Here is an 18043-nt window from a genome sequence, read left to right as displayed (position 1 = left end):
AGCCTTTATTTCTCCAAGCTGAGAACTTTCCACCACAGCACAGCAGCTCACGGCTCAGAGCTCCACCCATTCATTAGCTTGTGTGGTCTGAAATAAACTAGAGTGGAATAAACAGCACAGCAGTTTAAGGAGTCTAGAGAATTAACTCCTCCCCTTCAAGCAGTAATGAAGTCCACACTACTGTTTAAGACTCATCACAGGCTTTAACTACAAGTCCACCATCTCCAACATCTGTTTAACTTATACAACAGCGCCTCCTTGTCGGGGAAGCGGGTCTCTTATCACTGACGGGACTACAGTCACTAGAAAGGCTGCCGCTCTGCTTTCACAGTGAACAGACGTGGTACATAAACAGGGCAGCATCACCAAATAAAGAGGAATTCTCTGTGTTAGAGCTGCAGTTGAGAGATAATCCTGTACCTAATAAACATCAGGCTGATCTGTGACCTCATGACCCTGCACTACTCCATAAACACTGGTGTTATTCAGGTCTCAGTGAACTCACACATTAAGTATGTAAGACCTGTTTTATACCTTCAGGACACTTTATTAATTAAGGCCCAGTCCCATTTCTTATTTCTACCCCTACCCCTTGTTTTTGAGTGTAACCCTCCCTCTTGAGACGGCGTTAGAAGGGCTAGTGGTTGAAATCTTCCCCCTATGAAATGGGACGACCCTTCAAGCACCAGAGACGTCATCAGTCGTCTCCAGTGACTTCTATGTAAACAGGTGCGACGAGGTTTTCCGGCCATTTCCAAAACGCAGCCTCCACCTCAAATCAAATCAAATCAAATTTATTTGTATAGCACTTTTTTACAACGGATGTTGTCACAAAGCAGCTTTACAGAGTTTCAGAAAAGAAAAAGTTTCAAGTGAACTCTAAGAATGTACAGAAACCCCCCGGTGGGCAAGCCAGGGGCAACAGTGGCAAGAAAAAACTCCCTCAGAACTGAGGAAGAAACCTTGGGAGGAACCAGGCTCACCAGGGGGGACCCATCCTCCTCTGGTCAAACTACCTACAAGTGATTTTATTATTAATATTAACAGCAGTTATATTGGTATTATGAATAACTAGGAGTCTATGAAAACATCAGCGTAGGGTGGGCAGCTCATCCGAGGTAGGTGGTTGGGGCGTGGGCAGCTGGTCTGAAGTGGGTAGCAGGGGGGCTCGGCAGTCAGTCGTCCTTCAGTGTCCAGCCGGACATGTGGGTGATTGTATACTCGGAAAGAAAGCAGGGAGAGGGAATTAGTTTTGTTCTATCCGTTTGTACATAAACAGGGAATGTAAACATTTACAGAGTGTGGCTAACGACTCCGGCAGATCTGACTATGACAGCTTAACTAAAAGGAGAGAACCAGAAGGACACACAGACACGGCAGCACTCTGAAACAGTTCGGCATCCCTCCGCTCCACTGTCCACAACCCTGAGTGACCGCGTGCGAGCAGCGGGACGACAGCACCAGCGTCTCAGTTTACTATAATTCCCTGTGTCCATGGACCCCTGGATCTGCTGCCTTTATCTAGGGGGAACATTAGCTACCAAAAGCTGAACTGAACAAGTGAGTTTTCAGCCTAGTCTTAAAGATTGAGACTGTGTCTGAGTCCCGAACAGTTTCTGGAAGATCATTCCAGAGTTTGGGGGCTTTATAAGAAAAAGCTCTTCCCCAGCTGCAGCCTTAGGAATTCTGGGGACTATTAATAAGCCAGTGCTCTGGGATCTGAGTGGTCGTGATGGCTCATAATGAGAAATAAGGTCTTGCAGGTACTCAGGAGCGAGACCATGTAGGGCTTTATACGTCAATAAAAGGATTTTATAATCAATACGGAATTTAATAGGTAGCCAATGAAGTGATGATAGCGCTGGACTGATATGATCAGATGTTCTAGTTTTAGTGAGGACCCTGGCTGCGGCGTTTTGGACTAGTTGCAGTTTGTTTAAATTCCTGCTCGTGCATCCTGACAGTAGTGCGTTACAGTAGTCTAGCCTGGAAGTAATAAAGGCGTGTACTAGTGTTTCTGCATCACGCAGGGACAGGGCATTTCTGATCTTGGCGATGTTGTGAAGATGTAGAAAAGCTGTCCTAGTGATGCCGCCTGTGTGTTGATCGAGTGATAAATCTGAATCTATTATAACGCCGAGATTTTTAGCTGCTGATCCAGGTGCGGCTGGAAAGTCGGCGAGATTTAAGATTAAATCTGGTGATTTACTTCTTGCTAATTTTGGACCCAGAAGGAGAACCTCTGTTTTGTTACTGTTTAATAGGAGGAAGTTGCGTGACATCCAGCCTTTCACGTCTTTTACACAGTCCTCCATTTTCTTTAACCTGTATTGGTCATCAGGCTTGGCTGATATGTACAATTGAGTATCGTCTGCATAACAATGAAAGTTTACGCCATGGTTACTTATAACTGTGCCTAACGGTAACATGTATAGAGTAAATAATAAAGGTCCTAATATAGAGCCCTGCGGAACTCCAAATCTCACTTTTGAATAATTGGAAGATAAATTGTTTACCCTAACGAACTGATAATGTTCTGATAGGTAAGATCTGACCCATGATAGGGCCGTCCCTGTGACTCCAACCATGTTTTCTAACCTTTCTAGGAGAATATTGTGGTCTATTGTATCGAAAGCCGCGCTGAGGTCAAGTAGCACTAAGAGAGATATGTAGCCTTGATCAGAGGCAAGAAGAAGATCATTAGTTATCTTACCTAGAGCGTCTCAGTGCTGTGGTGTGGCCTGAATCCAGACTGGATTTTCATATATATGGTTCTTATGTAGATATGAACTAAGTTGTTGGGCCACAGCTTTTTCTAAGATCTTAGATATAAACGGTAAGTTAGAAACAGGCCTGTAATTAGACAAAACGGCGACATCAAGATTTGGTTTCTTGATCAGAGGTTTGATCACTGCTAGTTTAAAAGCTTTGGGTACATGGCCCAGACTAAGGGATGGGTTTACTATAGTTAAAATAGGGTTTATAATGGCTGGCAGGACTTCTTTAAGTAATTTTGATGGAATTGCATCGAGTGTGCAGGTTGTGCAATTTGCAGAAGAGATAATCTTCTCTAGCTCCAGCTGTGGGAGGGGGTAAAAGGTTTCCAGGCTCTTTTCTACAGCTGTGTTTTGTTCTATATCAGCCAAGTCAGATGATGGCCAAGCTGGATTTAATACTGTGGGTTGAATTTGTTGTCTAATATTATCAATTTTATTATTAAAGAAGTCCATAAAAACTTCACTGGTGAGAGTTTCTGGGATTTCTGGTTCATTACCTGCCTGATTTTGTGTGATTTGGGAAATCACATTAAACAGAACTCTAGGATTCTATTTATTATTCTCGATCAGCAAGGCCAGATATGCTGAGCGAGCTTCAGTGAGAGCATTTCTATCCTATATAAGGCCGTCCTTCCAGGCAGTGTGGAACACTTCCAGTTTGGTTTGACGCCATTTCCGCTCTAATTTCCGAGCTGTTTGTTTTAAGGTCCGGGTTTTATCGTTGTACCACGGGGCTTTTTCTGTCTTATTCTTTTTATTTTAAGTGGGGCCACATTTTCTAAAGTGGATCGTAATGTATTTTCTAAATAATCGGTTAGTAAATCTAGTTCCATTGGGTCTGATGCAGTGGAGACTGGGGTTGATAACTCTGGGAGATTTTCTATAAATTGTAGGGCGGTAGAAGGTTTTATTGAGCGCTTTGTTGAATAACGAGGGGACGTATATATATTATGGCTAAATCGTAGCTCATATGAAATTAAGTAATGGTTGGAGATCACTGTGGTTTGCGGTAAGATATTAAGCTTGTCTATGTTAAGACCTAGTGTCAAAACTAAATCTAACGTATGACTACAGTAGTGTGTTGGCCCTGTTACATTTTGGGTAAAAATATCAGAAATATAGCAATGTAGCAATGAACACATAATCCATGAATTTGAGTGTTGGACTGCATATAAACTATAAAGACAGGGGGGCCCATAACAGACCCCTGGGGAACACCCAGAGCATCAGGAGCAGTGGGGGATTTATGTTGCTGTATAGTGAAGAGCAGAGATGAATATTAACTAGTTATATTTCCTCAACAGTTCCATGTATTAAAATACAGGTGATTTGTTTTCTCCTGACTGTTTTCAAATTATAATACTTTCATTTCCGATCAAGTAGAGTAATCTACTTTTTACTGAGTTATTCATATTTACTTCATGATTTATGTGTTAAATTCCATTTTAGCTCATTGGTGATCTCTGTACTGCTTTGTGATCGGTCACATCTCTTTGAAGTCAGAGTCCATGGTGGGTCACTCTGTCTAACAGCTCATCACCTGCTATTGACCACTGTTTCCATCAGATCCAGTTAAACTCTTGGGAAGTTCTGCACTGTAGAAACACAGAACAACAGTGTAAGTCGTGTAGTGTGAAAGGTGTTGGGAGTGAAAGAGCAGCTTCAAATCAGACTCCAGAGAAAGTGTTGATACTTCAGGGAAATAATGACTAAAGTACTATGAAAAGTACAATTTTAGAGATTATTTTCTCCAAAAGATCCCAGAAAGGTGTTACTAAATAAACTTCTTATGCATTTTGTGGTAAAATAAAATGCTAATGCCCCAAAATGAGAGGTGTGAGCAGCAGCAGACCAGCCCAATGATGAATAATGCAGAAACCCTCTACATCACTCTGTGAGAGGCTTTAGTTTATCTTATCAACAGCTCTGGCGATGCTAGTGCCCATAAGGGCTTTGTAATGTTATGTTAGCACCAAGCTAACAGTGGTGCATGTTAATATTATATGGAACATCTTCCTTAAACAGACCTTCCAAGCTTATAACAGACATTCTGTCTACATATTTTAACTGTGTTTCTGTTTTACAGGGACTTCTTCAGTAAAGATCTGACCTGAACCTGTATCTCTGTAATGTTATTGGAGGAGCCTGTTATCACTTGTGTTCAGTTTCAGTGACGTAGTTTCATGTTCCAGACCTACAGTGATGGTATTTTTATCTGTAAGGGGGAGCGAGGAGGCGGACGCACACGCTGAGATAAGCGAGATTTATTACGGGCAAATCCAGGGTCGTGGTCAGAACAGCCCAGGGTCAATGAGCCGACACGGACAGATCGAGGGTAAGACATGACGAAAACAACCAGAACCAACACAAACAAAGACCAGGTACAACGATACAATGATACAAAGATACAAAGACTGGCAAACGCAAAGGGCAAACACAGGGCTTAAATACACGTAACAATGAGGGACAGGTGAATACAATCAGGGGCGGAGTTACAAAGCCAAAACACGAGCACATGGACAGGACTGGGAGGAGCCAACCATGACAGAACCCCCCCCAAAGGCACGCACACCGGGCGTGCCACACAGAACAAAACAAACCAACCCAACAAAAAAGCGAAACCCAGAGAAAGACAAAACTAAACTAAACAGGCACAGACACCGAAGCCAGAGCAGAGGCAGAAACGGGCACAGAGGCAGAAACGGGCACAGAGGCAGAAACGGGCACAGAGGCAGGAACAGAACCACAAGAGGCAGGAACAGAACCACAAGAGGCAGGAACAGAACCACAAGAGGCAGGAACAGAACCACAAGGGGCAGGAACAGAACCACAAGGCACAGGAACAGAACCACAAGGCACAGGAACAGACCCACAAGGCACAGGAACAGACCCACAAGGCACAGGAACAGACACAGACGGAGACACACAAGGCACAGGAACAGACGAAACAGAACGAGGACAAAAAACGGAGGGAGGACGAGGAGGCACACCAAAAAACGACGCCGACCGAGAGACGACCGGAGACACAGGACGAGGAAAACAAGAACGAACAACAGACCACGCAAAAGACAGGGGAACAGGCACCAAGACAGACACAGGAACGGAAACGGGCACGGAAACAGAAACAGGAACAGAAACAAAAGGAGACACAGGAACGGGAACCACAACAGGAACGGGAACTGAGACAGACACAACAGTAGGGAAAAGGACAAAACCAGGTACAGAACAAGGCAGAAACAAAGGAACGGAAACAGACACAGAAGGCACAGAAGGACCACGGGGAACAGGGACAGAAACGGGATTCCCAGGGGGAACAGACACAGACGAGGGCGGGATGGGTGGGAACAAAGGGGATGTAACGTCCACGGAGGCAGGCGCGGGGCCTGCTGCGACGTCCACGGAGGCAGGCGCGGGGCCTGCTGCGACGTCCACGGAGGCAGGCGCGGGGCCTGCTGCGACGTCCACGGAGGCAGGCGCGGGGCCTGCTGCGACGTCCACGGAGGCAGGCGCGGGGCCTGCTGCGACGTCCACGGAGGCAGGCGCGGGGCCTGCTGCGACGTCCACGGCGACTGGCGGCGGGTCCGGAGGCGCGGCGACTGGCGGCGGGTCCGGAGGCGCAGGCTTGCCGCGGGGTGCGGCCACGGGATCAGAAGTGCCGCGGGGTGCGGCCACGGGATCAGAAGTGCCGCGGGGTGCGGCCACGGGATCAGAAGTGCCGCGGGGTGCGGCCACGGGATCAGAAGTGCCGCGGGGTGCGGCCACGGGATCAGAAGTGCCGCGGGGTGCGGCCACGGGATCGGGCTTTCGGGCTGGGGACCTCTGCTCCAACCTGGAGGAACACACAGATACTGGATCCACTCGGCCGTTCCCAAAGCTCACTCGAGCGCTAGGCAGCTCGCAGTGACGCTTGCGAACGAGCCGAGTACCAAAAAACGGGTCATCTGAATGCTCCTTCTGTCTGACACCGTCTTGCACTGCAGGTCGCTCCTCCCTGCAGTGGCGCTCAAGACGGGCAGACCCAAGGCGCTTACCTGAGCTCTCGCCTCCCGGACACAAGGCGGGAAGGTCCTCCGCTTTCTTGCGGGACCGACGAGACGCTCGTGTTCCCTCAGCGCCAGGGGATTTGCTGTCTCCGGCTTGGTGGCGTTGGGACACGGCGAACTCGGGCTGCTTTGAAACAGCCGGAGTTTCGTCCCAACGGAACAACCACATGCCGGAGTCTCGCTTACCTGCTGCGTCCTGTGGTGGCCAGTCTTTCTGTAAGGGGGAGCGAGGAGGCGGACGCACACGCTGAGATAAGCGAGATTTATTACGGGCAAATCCAGGGTCGTGGTCAGAACAGTCCAGGGTCAATGAGCCGACACGGACAGATCGAGGGTAAGACATGACGAAAACAACCAGAACCAACACAAACAAAGACCAGGTACAACGATACAATGATACAAAGATACAAAGACTGGCAAACGCAAAGGGCAAACACAGGGCTTAAATACACGTAACAATGAGGGACAGGTGAATACAATCAGGGGCGGAGTTACAAAACCAAAACACGAGCACATGGACAGGACTGGGAGGAGCCAACCGTGACATTATCATTCCTATAACTAACTTTGATTATTTGATTAAAAAAAGGAATTTGTAGTTTTAAATGAATTCTATATTTTGAATAAAATAAATATAAATTGTTCATTATTTTGCTATTTTGGAAAGGCTTTTGACGGCATTTGACCTACACAAGCAGAGAATAAATGAATTTATGTAACTGATGTTTACAGTGACAGTTTATGTGTATAAAAATTAAAATCTTTTAAACCTGAATGTTTTTTAAAAGAATGCAGTTCTTTTAACTGGACCTTGGCTGACCAGCTGGACAGATAATAATTCCATTATGAATTCATCCGATTTACGTGTAACTGCTTAGTACTCACCCTGTAAAGATCATCTCCTACTAAAAGCTGATGAGTCTGAGTTTGTTGAAGGACTTCTTCAGGGACTCCCTCTTTCTCAGGACTGAGAGAAACATCCATTTCATAATCTGTCCAGATCCTTATAATAAACTTTAGAATAAAGGAGACTGGAGCTGAACTCTACAGCTAGTTCCAGACCTGTGGAGATCAGGAAATAAACCCCTAAAATCACAAAGCATTTCCAGTCTAATGAACAGAAGAACAAACTCCATCTAAAGTCCTGATTTCCACAGAGTGTGTTATTGTGTGTGTCCATCCTCCCCCTCAGCACCTGCAGTAGAGTCCAGCTGCAGCAGTGCAGTCTCTGTGCAGCTGGACTGAGGGGGGTTTTTGTACACCTACTAAACACTGTGGGAACAGGTTTGTGCTACTGATATAATGAAAACTCTGACAGTAATAATCTCCTGCATCTTCAGTCTGGACATTACTGATGGTCAGAGTGAAGTCAGATCCAGATCCACTGCCACTGAAACGAGCTGGAACACCTGACTGTCTACTGGTAGCATAGTAGATCAGGAATTTAGGAGCTTCTCCAGGTTTCTGCTGATACCACGCTAGATAGTGATATGTGCTCCAAGCATACACTGCAGTGCTGGTTCTACAGCTGATGGTAACTGAGTCTCCTGGAGAAACAGTTTTCACTGCTGGAGTCTGAGTCACAGTCACCTGACCACTGGATCCTGAAAATTAAAAGAAAAAAACGATGAAAACATTAAAAGAAATATTGTATAAAATGTAAAATACAACAAAATGTAAATCAAACAGGACAGAAATAAATTTACACAAAGATAAATGAGTGAGTCACCTTGAGTCCAGAGGGTCAGTGTCCAGATGAAGATGGAGACCAAAGTCATGGTTGCTGTGGGTGAAGTTTGTGGGGCAGCAGCTCTCAGTCATGAAGTGTTAAACTCACAGGAATATAAACACTAGCAGAGCACTGAAGCATGGGCTGATCATGCAAAGTGGAGCCTCTATGGAAATGGACTCACCAAACACCTCCATAATAAACACGTCTGATTATTCAGATCTGATTAAAAAGTTTCAGCTCAGTTCTGTTCATTCAGTGTTAGACGTTCATCTCTAAAGCTCATCAATAGTTGATGAGTGTAGAAGAGCTCAGGGTGAACAGAGAGGAGTGATGGAGGTTTATGTACAATGACTTCACTGAAATGTAGCACTGTGGTTCTCTTTCAGTGGAGGAACCAAACTCACTGTGAAAAGAGACTTTTATTCTATTTAAACAGGAGATTCATTTAATCCCCTCATTATCAGCTGCAGATCATGATGACCAGCTGGTCTGAGGTCAGTGAGGTTCTCCTGGATGAAGACATTCACAGGTTTTAATGAGAGGTTTGAACTGTTTCTATGACACTTCATCTGATGGTAGTTAGATTAGGAGTTAGGAAAGTTCTAGTTGTTCCACTGTGGAAAGAGGAACCAGTGAATGTTCTCCAGTGCTAGAACGCATTAGTGCTGCTGCATAGTTTCCAGTTCTTTTGAGTTCAGTCTGGGTTCTTTACTGTGATGAATGGTGATGGTCAGTGTTGTTAGAGAGGGAGTTCAGCTGGAGATTCAGTGCAGTGCTGTGTGTTGATCTTGAGGGAGTTTGGCTGAATGAAGCTGAACATCTGGTGAAAGTGCTGCTCTATTCTGGGAGAAAGAGGACGACTCAGGCCTGTTCATGCAGATCTGAGTTCCACCCCACTGCTCTCTCTCTCTCTCTCTGTCTCTCTCTCTCTCTCTCTCTCTCTGTCTCTCTGTCTGACTGTTTACTGCTTAAAACTGCTTGTTTGAGTTCAGCTGGGTGGGCTGTGGGGGGGCTGGTTTCACTTCTTCCTTTAGTGCTGCTTCGTAGTCGTAGTGTCTCGTCCCTCATTAAACTCATCAGGTAATTCTAAAGCCCTTCATGGGTTTAGTCCGGTGTGCTGGACTAAGACTACAAAAGTATGAGGACTGTAGAGCGTTCAGGGCTGGAACTGAGAACCAGTGTGAGGAACCTTTGAGAATCAACTACTGAACTGTCAGGCAGGTAAAGGACTGTGAGAGGAGAGACCCACTGATGCTGCTCCAAAGCCTTTATTTCTCCAAGCTGAGAACTTTCCACCACAGCACAGCAGCTCACGGCTCAGAGCTCCACTCATTCATTAGCTTGTGTGGTCTGAAATAAACTAGAGTGGAATAAACAGCACAGCAGTTTAAGGAGTCTAGAGAATTAACTCCTCCCCTTCAAGCAGTAATGAAGTCCACACTACTGTTTAAGACTCATCACAGGCTTTAACTACAAGTCCACCATCTCCAACGTCTCTGTTTAACTTATACAACAGCGCCTCCTTGTGGGGGAAGCGGGTCTCTTTTCACTGACGGGACTACAGTCACTAGAAAGGCTGCCGCTCTGCTTTCACAGTGAACAGACGTGGTACATAAACAGGGCAGCATCACCAAATAAAGAGGAATTCTCTGTGTTAGAGCTGCAGTTGAGAGATAATCCTGTACCTAATAAACATCAGGCTGATCTGTGACCTCACTGACCCTGCACTACTCCATAAACACTGGTGTTATTCAGGTCTCAGTGATCTCACACATTAAGTATGTAAGACCTGTTTTATACCTTCCGGTCACTTTATTAATTAAGGCCCAGTCCCATTTCTTATTTCTACCCCTACCCCTTGTTTTTGAGGGTAACCCTCCCTCTTGAGACGGCGTCAGAAGGGCTAGTGGTTGAAATCTCCCCCCTATGAAATGGGACGACCCTTCAAGCACCTGAGACGTCATCAGTCGTCTCCAGTGACTTTTATATAAACAGGTGAGACGAGGTTTTCCGGCTATTTCCAAAACGCCGCCTCCAGCTGTGGTGGTCTCACCTGTGTGGGCTCTAGGCGTCTATCCGCGATTGTCAGATGGTCGCATGCAGTGAAGCAGCTTTAAAACAAACGACTCACTAACAAAGTGGTTTTGCAGCACTGCTTTATTTTAGAAAGCGCTGGTCATTCTCTGCTCGGAGCCGGACGAGCGGTCTGGTGTCAGGAAGCACTTACAGCAGATGTCCGGTCTGCCATAAATGCACCAAAGAGTGCAGGGATGATGCTCCCAATTACTTACAGATTGAAATAAATCAATCAAACAGGCCGTTATCAGTTTTTCCTTTGGTGGATTCTTTCTTTGTTGTGTTGTGTTTATGGTTTGCTCTTTGCTTTATTTATTTTTTAAGATCAGTGAAAGTTAAATAACTGATCATCAAGCTGAGAAGAATCATTTGTAAAATGTGAGACATTATTCTTCTGTGAACTTAGTTAGATGATTGATGAACATAATATTTTAAGGTAGTCCTGTTTATTTTATAAGTAATTGAATAAAAAACTCCTACAGTAAAGTTACTGGGTAGTTTATTATAGTTCGTCTGCTATTGTGCAGCAGTAGATGTTCAATGTTGCTGTGAAAAGTCAGAAGACTTCTTCAGGGTTAAGAACTGTTTGATTTGAGGAGTTTGATTTGAAAGGACTTGCAATAAAGATGTCAAATCTAATTTTGTGTGTTTTCTGTGATAATGTGGACATTCATGAAAACATTTGACATTCTGTGTAACTTGGATCCCGCAAAGGTCTCTATCCACTGGAATTCCTTGGAGAAATATAAGGAAACACAGTTATTCCAGAGTAACTATGTAAAAGTTCCACTTTATAATAAGTGGACAGTTCCTGTGTAGTTGTTATGTAGGTCCTGTGTAATGGAGTGGTGATATAAACGTTGCTTTGGAGGTGGTACAACACATTTAATTAAGGTCTTTAAAGTTAGATTTTAGGATAAGGGGACGTCTCCTGCACCGTCACATTGCAGAATTGTTTAAAGCTGAAACTGGTTACAGTGTCACGGCGCTAGCAGCATAGATATTATCTAAACGTTGGGAAAGCTGGCTGGTCCAGTGTAATAATGTGTTACTGCAAGTTATTCCATACTTTCTTTTACTGCTGGACATGACCAGAACTAAACTGCTGTTCCAGTCCAATTACAAATGTAACTACACTTGTTATTACCCTCATGTAATTACGTGAGTGAGAATAGACTGTTACGACTATCCAGATACACGTGTGTAATTACATGGGGCAAACTGAAGGTGATACACGAGTGTAATTACATGGGGCAAACTGAAGGTGATACACGTGTGTAATTACATGGGGCAAACTGAAGGTGATACACGTGTGTAATTACATGGGGCAAACTGAAGGTGATACACGTGTGTAATTACATGGGGCAAACTGAAGGTGATACACGTGTGTAATTACATGGGGCAAACTGAAGGTGATACACGTGTGTAATTACATGGGGCAAACTGAAGGTGATACACGTGTGTAATTACACAACTTGTGCTTCTCTAATCAATGTGTAACAGTGATTAAATCATATGTAGTTACATTGTTGTTACATATGTTATTTATATGTAACTACACAGTTATTATGGACACATAATATAAAGTGGGACCAGTCATTCTTTTTGGAAATCATGGACACTGTGTCCTCCGGGACTCAACACTCAAGTACATGAACTAAAATAAATATCAATATAAAATAAACTCCCCTGAGCTTTTTTCAAACCATAATATCTTCACTTTTAGATACGCACAAAAGTCAGTATATGAATCTACATTTCACTGTTTCTTTTATTCTGTGTTTAACTTCATCATTCAATTCAATTCAATTCAGTTCAACTTTATTGTCATTGTACAATACAGGGTAGTACAGTATAATGAAACACTATGGGGCGACTTTTCCAGTGCAGTAATAAGAAATGCATAGTAAACAGGGCAGAGACTAAAGACAGTAAAAGACAGACAGAATGTGCGGTCAGTAGGTTCAGGTGTCGAACGTAGACAAGATGTGCGTAGGCGAGTGTTATAGGTGTTCTGGACGTATAGACAGTTAGTGCATAGTCAGATATTCAAGTGTATCAGGTATATAGACAGAAATGTGCTGGTGAACTGCAGTCCAGTAAATGCAGAAGTACTAGTGGTGTAAACAGTGGTCAGTATATAAAGTCTACAGTGCAGGTACAGAGTAGCAGCATAACGTTCAGGTAACATCTTAAATAAACAGTTACAGTATAAATATTTACATATACTAGAAATAAGGCTTAGCCAGAGATGAAGTGCACAGCATACAGTCCTCTGAGCTGGTGGAGCTCAGTGTGTAGAGGGCTGGGTGGTCAGGCTGGTCAGTAACAGCGCTGCCAGTCACAACATTTATGCTGTTTTTAGATTGGGAACATCTTTGACTTCAGAGTCAGACTCCATAGTGGATCACTTCAACAGCACACCAGCTGCTGCTGACCACTGTGTCCATCAGGTCCAGTTAGACTCTGGGGAAGTTCTGCACTGTAGGAACACAGAACAACAGTGTAAGTCGTGTAGTGTGAAAGGTGTTGAGAGAGAAAGAGCAGCTTCAAATCAGACTCCAGTGAAAGTGTTGATACTTCAGTCAAATCATGACTGAAGTAGCAGTAAAACTATAAATTAAATAGGAGTAAATAAAAAGATCAGATCCAAAATATATCAGAACTCTGAGTTTCTCTATAGAACTCAGTCCTGAACTGTGACTTTTAGAGCTAGACCTTCAGTTCAGGTCATTATTGTAGAAAATCAGTCATAAATAAATAAATAAATCAATAACAGGAACAGTGATCTGCTGTAGATGTTAAATGTTGAGGGGACAGGATTCATTTGAATCAGTTCATGTGGACGTCTAGTTTAGCACATCTAAGCGGTTTGTAATGTAATGTTAGCTCCAAGCTAACGGTGGTGCACATGTAGAGTTTTATAGCAGCTCTGACTTAAACTCAGATGTTCAAAGCTTATAACAGACATTCTGTTTCCATAGTTTAGTGTTTCAGTTTTACAGAGAATTCAGTAAAGATCTGAACTTCATGTCTGTCTCTGAACATTACTGGAGGAGTCTGAAGGTCTTCATGCTGTAAAATTTGAGTGAACTGGTTTTACTGAAATAAACACTCTAAATGTGTTATTTCAACTGAAGGAGGCCAGAAAAGATGATTGTTACCACATGAAGTAATTATTTGAGGTTGAACCGATGAATTACTGTTTACAGTCTACTCACCTCTGAATATGATCTCCTACTAAAAGCTGATGAGTCTGAGTTTGTTGAAGGACTTCTTTAGGGACTCCCTCTTTCTCAGGACTGAGAGAAACATCCATTTCATAATCTGTCCAGATCCTTATAATAAACTTTAGAATAAATGAGACTGGAGCTGAACTCTACAGCTAGTTCCAGACCTGTGGAGATCAGGAAATAAACCCCTAAAATCACAAAGCATTTCCAGTCTAATGAACAGAAGAACAAACTCCATCTAAAGTCCTGATTTCCACAGAGTGTGTTATTGTGTGTGTCCATCCTCCCCCTCAGCACCTGCAGTAGAGTCCAGCTGCAGCAGTGCAGTCTCTGTGCAGCTGGACTGAGGGGGGTTTTTGTACGCCTACTAAACACTGTGGGAACACCCAGCTACCACTGATACTGTGTTCACTCTGACAGTAATAATCTCCTGCATCTTCAGTCTGGACATTACTGATGGTCAGAGTGAAGTCAGATCCAGATCCACTGCCACTGAAACGATCTGGAATACCTGACTGTCTGTTGTTAGCAGCCCATATCAGTAGTTTAGGAGCTTCTCCAGGTTTCTGCTGATACCAGGATAGATAGTGATATGTGCTCCAAACATACACTGCAGTGCTGGTTCTACAGCTGATGGTAACTGAGTCTCCTGGAGAAACAGTTTTCACTGCAGGAGTCTGTGTCACAGTCACCTGACCACTGGATCCTGAGAAAATAAAAGGATGAAAACATTAAAAGAAATATTGCATGAAACGTAAAATACAACAAAATGTACATCAAACAGGACAGAAATTAATTTACACAAAGATAAATGAGTGAGTGACCTTGAGTCCAGAGGGTGAGGGTCCAGATGAAGATGGAGACCAAAGTCATGGTTGCTGTGGGTGAAGTTTGTGGGGCAGCAGCTCTCAGTCATGAAGTGTTAAACTCACAGGACTATAAACACTAGCAGAGCACTGAAGCGTGGGCTGATCATGCAAAGTGGAGCCTCTATGGAAATGGACTCACCAAACACCTCCATAATAAACACTTCTGATTATTCAGATCTGATTAAAAAGTATCAGCTCAGTTCTGTTCATTCAGTGTTAGACGTTCATCTCTAAAGCTCATCAATAGTTGATGAGTGTAGAAGAGCTCAGGGTGAACAGTGAGGAGTGATGGAGGTTTATGTACAATGACTTCACTGAAATGTAGCACTGTGGTTCTCTTTCAGTGGAGGAACCAAACTCACTGTGAAAAGAGACTTTTATTCTATTTAAACAGGAGATTCATTTAATCCCCTCATTATCAGCTGCAGATCATGATGACCAGCTGGTCTGAGGTCAGTGAGGTTCTCCTGGATGAAGACATTCACAGGTTTTAATGAGAGGTTTGAACTGTTTCTATGACACTTCATCTGATGGTAGTTAGATTAGGAGTTAGGAAAGTTCTAATTGTTCCACTGTGGAAAGAGGAACCAGTGAATGTTCTCCAGTGCTAGAACACATCAGTGCTGCTGCATAGTTTCCAGTTCTTTTGAGTTCAGTCTGAGTTCTTTACTGTGATGAATGGTGATGGTCAGTGTTGTTAGAGAGGGAGTTCAGCTGGAGATTCAGTGCAGTGCTGTGTGTTGATCTGGAGGGAGTTTGGCTGAATGAAGCTGAACATCTGGTGAAAGTGCTGCTCTATTCTGGGAGAAAGAGGACGACTCAGGCCTGTTCATGCAGATCTGAGTTCCACCCCACTGCTCTCTCTCTCTCTCTCTCTCTCTCTCTCTCTCTCTCTCTCCCTCTCTCTCTGTCTGACTGTTTACTGCTTAAACTGCTTGTTTGAGTTCAGCTGGGTGGGCTGTGGGGGGGCTGGTTTCACTTCTTCCTTTTGGTGCTTCTGCAAACCCTTTTAAACTTTGTTTTACAGTTCATCAAATTTTCCTTGAAAACATCCAAACTGAAGAACAAACAGCTGCTGTTAATTATCTTCACTCAGTTCTCATCTTTCTCCAATCTGTCTTTGGTACTGTGAACCACCAGCTACTGTATTTATCCTACCGGTCTGTAACATTGAATCTATAACATTAAAGACTCTTTCTCTACACAAGACTGTGGGCTTTTTCTCCTTTGGTCACTCATTTGTTTTGGTGTCATAAAGCTGTCATAGTCCTGTGATTATCAGCCTGGATTCATGTTTTATTCTTGCTAAGTACAGATCGACTAAGACCACAGTCAGTCCATGATCATCAAACCACACTGTTCTAACGATCATATCTTAGTCTAATGCTGAACCCACTGTTGTGTATGTAAACATAATTAGTGCTGATCTCATTTCATTATCATTGCTATGTAGAAACCCAGCTGTACTTCATCTAATCATCACCTTGGACTGATTCTTCATAACCAGCTCTGATCACATGACATCTGTTATCAGATCCTGAGGATTTCTACGACATGAACCAGAATTTTTTATTTTATTTTATTTATTTATTATTTATTTAACCAGGAAGGCCCTACTGAGATACACTGTCTCTTCTGTCAGGGAGTCCTGATGAAACTGAGCAGCTAAAATGAGATGAAAAGGTTTCATTCCAGAAAAGAGGACTTCATTTACGTCTTAGTCATTTCCAGACTTGATTACTGAAATTTTCAGCTTGCTGACTTTCTTTCATACACCTTTTCTCTTCTACAGAGGATGCAGAATGCTTCAACTGATCAAGTTCACGAATTCCCGGCTTCACATGTCCTCTGCACCTGAATTCATAATAACACACTCACACGCTAACTTCAGATCTCCTGATCCCTGCCCTGCCCTTCCCTGAGATCCAAGAAAGGCATGAGGTCATTTCTCAACGCTTCACCGTCCACGTCTCTCAGTGGTTAGACTTTCTCTGAGCCCCTTCTTCTGTGGGCTGAAGACTTAGTGCTTCACTAAATCCCTCAGACCACTGTTGAATTTATTGTTTACTTATTAAAAATTAAAATACTTTAAAATTTGTTCTTATTTAACAAGATCAAGCTTTGATAGGACTTGATTTTTAGGTTATAGACTTTAGAGACTATCTGGGTACTTTGAATTGCATTGATCTCCACTGTAATGAAAGGGAGTCTGCTAAATAAAAAAAATGTAAATATAATATGGAACATATTATTATTATATTATTATTATTATTATTATTATTATTATTATTATTACTATTAAGGTTGGATGGTACTTTAACATCAGACACAATCTGTGGGAGATTTGTCTCTTCACTACTATGAAGTAGAACTAATAATATCCAGGAGTTTGTAGATATTTGAAGGCAAGCTTCAGAAAAGATATGGTGAGTATGTTTTGTGAGATGTTCCATCTCCTGCTGAAGATCATGTTCCACAGTGAGGAGAACCCCCCAAAGCGAGAACAGTGCTCACTACTGTAGTGTTTTGGAGTTGATGAGTTCAGCTGAGTGCAGCTTTAGCAGCTGTTCTCAGATCAGTGAGAGTTTCTGAGTCAGAGCAGTTCCTCTACAGCTGAGGGAGGTTTTTGTATTGCGCTCTAACACTGTGTGAACGGAGTGTCATAACCCTGCTGACAGTAATAATCTCCTGCATCTTCAGACTGAACTCCACTGATCTTTAGAGAATAATCAGATCCAGATCCACTCCCACTGAAACGATCTGGAACACCAGACTGACGGTTAGTAGCATAATAGATCAGGAGTTTAGGAGCTTCTCCAGGTTTCTGCAGATACCAGGCTAAATCATTGCTGATGCTCTGACTGGCTCTGCAGCTGATGGTAACAGAGTCTCCTGGTGAAACAGTCTGAGATCCTGGAGTCTGAGTCATAATTATGTCTCCAAATGACCCTAAAGAAAAAGAAATACAGAGAAAAACAAGTCAGAACATTTCAGAACATCTTCTTTTAATTTTAATTCAGCTGTGATCAAAAACAAAAGTGAGTTAATGTGCCTCAGAACTGAAATATAACCCCTGATATTTTTACCTTGAGTCCAGAGGGTGAGGGTCCAGATGAAGATGCAGACCAAAGTCATGGTTGCTGTGGGTGATGTTTGTGGGGCAGCAGCTCTCAGTCATGAAGTGTTAAACTCACAGGACTATAAACACTAGCAGAGCACTGAAGCGTGGGCTGATCATGCAAAGTGGAGCCTCTATTAGAAGTGAAATATTCCCTTTAATGTCCAGCAGAGGGCACTCTCTTATTGTGCAGTT

The 18043-nt window shown here is 43.4% G+C and overlaps 1 long non-coding RNA gene and 1 gene segment (V, D, J or C); both read right to left on the bottom strand.

Moving 5' to 3' along the window:
• Positions 1 to 4260: 4260 nt before the first annotated feature.
• On the bottom strand, positions 4261 to 7838 carry LOC119264381. Its single transcript, XR_005130990.1, has 2 exons — positions 7706 to 7838; positions 4261 to 4372 (listed from the first exon to the last, which is right to left on the bottom strand). It is a non-coding gene; the product is annotated as an uncharacterized LOC119264381 (long non-coding RNA).
• Positions 7839 to 17241: 9403 nt separating this feature from the next.
• On the bottom strand, positions 17242 to 17850 carry LOC119264378. The segment is given in 2 exon segments: positions 17242 to 17679; positions 17817 to 17850. A coding segment is annotated over 1 exon segment (291 nt).
• Between the last annotated feature and the right edge of the window lie 193 nt (positions 17851 to 18043).

Source organism: Pygocentrus nattereri, chromosome 11, assembly GCF_015220715.1.
Source record: "Pygocentrus nattereri isolate fPygNat1 chromosome 11, fPygNat1.pri, whole genome shotgun sequence".
Taxonomy (NCBI): Eukaryota; Metazoa; Chordata; class Actinopteri; order Characiformes; family Serrasalmidae; genus Pygocentrus; species Pygocentrus nattereri.
This window is presented reverse-complemented; position numbering and strand designations above follow the sequence as displayed.